The sequence below is a fragment of the Ixodes scapularis genome, unplaced genomic scaffold, assembly GCF_016920785.2.
Source record: "Ixodes scapularis isolate PalLabHiFi unplaced genomic scaffold, ASM1692078v2 PGA_scaffold7__128_contigs__length_106722199, whole genome shotgun sequence".
In the NCBI taxonomy this organism is placed as follows: domain Eukaryota; kingdom Metazoa; phylum Arthropoda; class Arachnida; order Ixodida; family Ixodidae; genus Ixodes; species Ixodes scapularis.
Genome location: NW_024609882.1, coordinates 26,269,050 through 26,273,309, shown reverse-complemented (window position 1 = coordinate 26,273,309; position 4,260 = coordinate 26,269,050). Strand labels below are relative to the sequence as shown.

At 46.1% G+C, this 4,260-nt stretch overlaps 1 protein-coding gene across 1 annotated transcript; it reads left to right on the top strand.

Annotated features, from left to right (window-relative positions):
* Nucleotides 1–933: 933 nt before the first annotated feature.
* LOC8043778 (elongation of very long chain fatty acids protein 4) lies at nt 934–2,062 on the top strand. Its single transcript, XM_040205928.3, has one exon. It carries the CDS (start codon nt 1,010–1,012, stop codon nt 1,805–1,807), a length of 798 nt encoding a protein of 265 aa, XP_040061862.2. The 5' UTR covers nt 934–1,009; the 3' UTR covers nt 1,808–2,062.
* The last annotated feature ends 2,198 nt before the right edge of the window (nt 2,063–4,260 follow it).

The following is a 4,260-nucleotide window of genomic DNA, read 5'->3' as shown; positions in this document are numbered from 1 at the left end:
AAGAGGGCCAGATCGAGTGGAGGCAGTTGTAATGGGCTTTGGGAAGAAGGAAAAACTCGGAGAGAGAAAGTGGGTTGAGGAAATATGCACCAAGATAATAAATTACCACACGAAAATTTGCTACCTCCAGCCGAGGCTAATGATTTTATAAGTGCATCCGTAAACTTTGAAGGTTTATCCAAGTTTCGGTAAGACAGCCCTTTCGCGTTGTGGAACAGCGGTATTCTCGGTTCACTATCGGTGTTTCTCAAGCACGCTTAACAACGATTTGACATCTGCCAACATTTGATAGGTTGAAAGTTTTCACGACAGTCCTTTTACGACCCCTGTCAAATCTCGCTTTTGCACTCTACATTTGTTGGTTCTTTTTTAATCTTGCGGCAGAAGTGTGACGTCTCTACCCGCCCAGCTATAGTTCAGCGAGAATCAACGACATCAGATGAGATGTCAACGTTCCGCTTTGCGAAATCTTCAAATTGGACGACACTGTGTCTTTCCGACTAAACTGCTCTAGGTCCTTCGTGTTACTTTCACGAAACACAGCAAAAAAGTCAGGAGTTGGGAGAGAGGAAAGAGCCCACCTCAAGGTCGCATTTATTTTCCGTCGCTCTGAAAAAGCCCGCGGAGGAAAAGCTTATCCTACCGCCTACTTACACAACCCTTTCCCGTGCCTTTGTTTCAGACGCAGACTTTTGTTTAGCTCTTTTCCTTTTCAAATTCCTTCTCTCTAATTCGCTGACATTGACGTAGCTGTACTCACGCTTACGTCGACAGCTGTATGTTCTCGCTGAGGACGCACGTGGCTTTCGTCCGCACACGGTCACCGAGCGGTATAACAGTGGCCACCACCCTGCCGCCTTGTCTTTAACACTCCTGGAGTCCGTGTCTACAGGTCTCCTGCCATACGACCCGACACAGCGCAGTAATGGAGACCCTAAGAGGAACTACACCGGACGTGCTTACCACCATACTGTCACTGCGGGACCCTCGGGTCAAGAACTGGGAGACCATGGATAACCCGATGTACATGTTTGTGCTCTTGACCTTTTACCTCTACGTCGCCAAGTCTCTCGGCCCACGCTACATGAAAGACAAGGATCCCTATGAGCTCAAGGGAGTCATCATGGTCTACAACCTCTTCCAGGTCCTGGCCAACGTGTACTTTCTTTCGCAGATCTTCTACCACTCGTTCTACGCGGCGGGTTACAGCCTCTTCTGCCAGGGTCTTACGTACAGCACGGACCCGCACGCCATCAGTCTTCTGAACGCGCTCTACTGGTATCTCTGGGTGCGCGTAGCTGACTTTCTGGATACAATTTTCTTTATTATGAAGAAGAAGTTCACGCACATCACCGTCCTGCACGTCGTCCACCACACCATTGTCGTGTTCAGCGGGTGGATGTTCCTGCAGTTCGGAGGTGACGGGCAAGTCGTGTTCGGAGTCTGCCTCAACTCCTTCGTCCACATCATAATGTACACCTACTACTTCTTGGCCTGCCTAGGACCATCGGTACAGAAGTACCTCTGGTGGAAGAGGTACTTGACCAGAGTTCAGATCGGACAGTTCATCGTCATCATTGCTCACGCGTTGATACCCATTTTTGTGGACTGCGGTTACCCCCGTGTCCTCATCTGCGTTGCCATTCCTCAAGTGGTTCTCATCCTGGGGCTCTTCGTCAACTTCTATGTGCAGTCGTACATCAAGAGGCGAAATGCAGGCGCGGATAAGACGACCAAGATGTCCTCCGCCCAAGATGGGGCGTCTATGAACGGTGCTGTTAAGGGAATGGACAAGAAGAAGTCGTAGATCCTTTCTGGAGGGAGGGAAGGAGGTTAATTGTTGGACGTTTTGTGGTGAAGAGGCAGGAAGTGATTTAGGCAAAAGGTGTGAAGGCGCCAGCCAACGACAACGAGTTTAGTCAAAGTCGTTGACCGCTTACAGCGCGGCTAAAAGAGGAGAACGAGCCTTAGGCGTCGTCAAGGTCTGCAGTGTGTACCTAGCACTCTCCTGAAGCCCCCATGGTGTTCTCGTTGCCTTATGTATACTGTACAATGACGAAGCCATAGTCAGTTCATTAAAAAAAAAAAAAAAAAACAAGCAAGGGTTGACAACAGGTTTCTGGAACGTTTGATAAGAGCATGCGTTTCTTAGACTCTTGCATCGTTGTAAAACTGCTACAGTCGGTGACAGGTTAGGCACTCATTAGATGCTATGGCTCAAGCGCGAGTTTCCTGACTTTGATAACAGTTAGTTGCACGCGCAGTCGAAGCATGGCGGAAAGCAACGAGCCTGGTCTGGAGACCGATGTGGGATCTCAACCTGTCACCGACTAAAGCTGTTGCACGTCGTGAGCAAGGGAGGTCAATGTGCTAGTATAGACGTAAACCGAAGATCGGATCATGGCTTCGGTTAATTTGAGAGTTTTTGCTTGTAAACGTTGTCACAGCCAGGAACAGAAACAGGCAGACTTTGACGGCCACGGCGCTTGTGAATTTTGTACAAAGAGCCAAATATGTAACTCCGAGAAGAAAGATGTTCAGTGTCTGGAATGCGACGACGTCTTCCTGCTTTGAGAAGTGTGCAGTAAATATTGCCTTGTAAGTTATTTTCGCTTTGCAGTTTATTGAGGCTTAGTAATATCTCTGTCGTGTGACTTTTTGTATATCTGCGAGACTTCCGTCTTTTGAAGGAGACGAGCGTGTAACCTTCCTTGGGAACGTGATGAGATATTCTGTTTGTAAGCTGTTTTTAGCAAAGAAAAACGTGCCTTGGCACGGTTATAATGCTCCTGTTGTACATAATACGGTCGCTGTTTTCATTGAGTCGGCATAAAACTGGACGCTATCTGGATGTGATGTTCGTGTTGTACCTTAATGCAATAAATCCTGCATTGTTATGTACGTGGTCGCTGTCTTTTCTACGCAGCCGTTGTTTCCTGTCGGACTTAGTTCGGATATTTCTCTCTTCCTGCAGCCAAGACGTTGTGCATTGCAACCCATGTATGCCGTAGTCACGGACAGCTTGAAAAACGATTGGTGTGGCTTACTATGTCTACGTTTCTAGCCTCGTGATTGGTTCTTTGTCGTTGTTATCGTCTAATGCCGTACTCTCATTGGTTACGGACCAATAATAAGGTGCTCCAAAATCACCAGACCCTGCGTCTTTTAAGCTGTTTGTGACTCGACCCGTTTTGTTGTTCTGATATGCAGAAGCGTTTGCTAGCTTAAAATACAAACAAGAAAATAAACAAACAAACATCCTTCGGGAGCAAAGACAGCCAATTAGCCAATTATTGGTAGCTTTTGAAGTTGACGAGCTCAACGCGGTTTATTACGTATAATATATGAAAATCCAGTTGATCTGTATTGCATTCCGATACGGGGGTTAGTTCACCCACCTGGAGCGAAAATACGCACACCTTTATCGCACAGATAAACACAATGTGTATATTTTTTTGCCTCCTTTTCTACGGCTGCGCAGTAGCATTTGAAGAGAGAATCACCTTGAGAGCGACGATTTCTCCTGCGCTTCTACGTACCTTATTATTTTAAGAAAAGGAAAAACAAGTTTATTTACGAGGCTAACTTGGAGCGAAGATCGTCGCGCTCTCTCCAAACAAGTGCGCGCTCCCGCAAGTGGTCTCATTGTCTCGCGCGAAATGCCTGGCCGTGATGTCCTAACCACTCGTGGCGCGACTTTATTAAAGTCACACTCTCATGATGTTTTTTTTTTTTTTTAATTTTTGTAATTGCTACAGCCTTCTCGTAGGTCCGTTGGTAATCATCCACCTTATTAATGTTTTTTAATGTTTTTTTTTGTTTTCTTTTTGCGTCTCTGGTACCTTCCCAAATGTTTGGTGTCGCCCTTTTTTTCCTGGTAGGTAAAGCCTTTTGTAGAAAAAGAGAACGAAGAAAACAAAAGACGCAAAAAAAAATACTCGTAGTCATGGGACGGGCCGAGGGTCGGTATAATTCCATTGAAACAATGTTCCCGGAACTTTTTCTTTACCCCTCTCTCTCTCTCTCTCTGTCCCCCTGTTTTTAGAAGAAAAAAAAAAAAAGGAGTGTCCCTCTAAAGTGGCATCATTGTGGCATCTACTCTTGAGTTTACCAAGTCTCCAGTAAGTAGAGGTAAGTCTATTGTTAAGACCGTTAAAAATTTCCTCCAGCGTAAACCTTGAAATGTTGGCGTCTTCTTTTATTTTCCGCTTCGTGCTTTGGCAGTTTAGACTGGCAATGGAATATAATGACTCGCAGCTT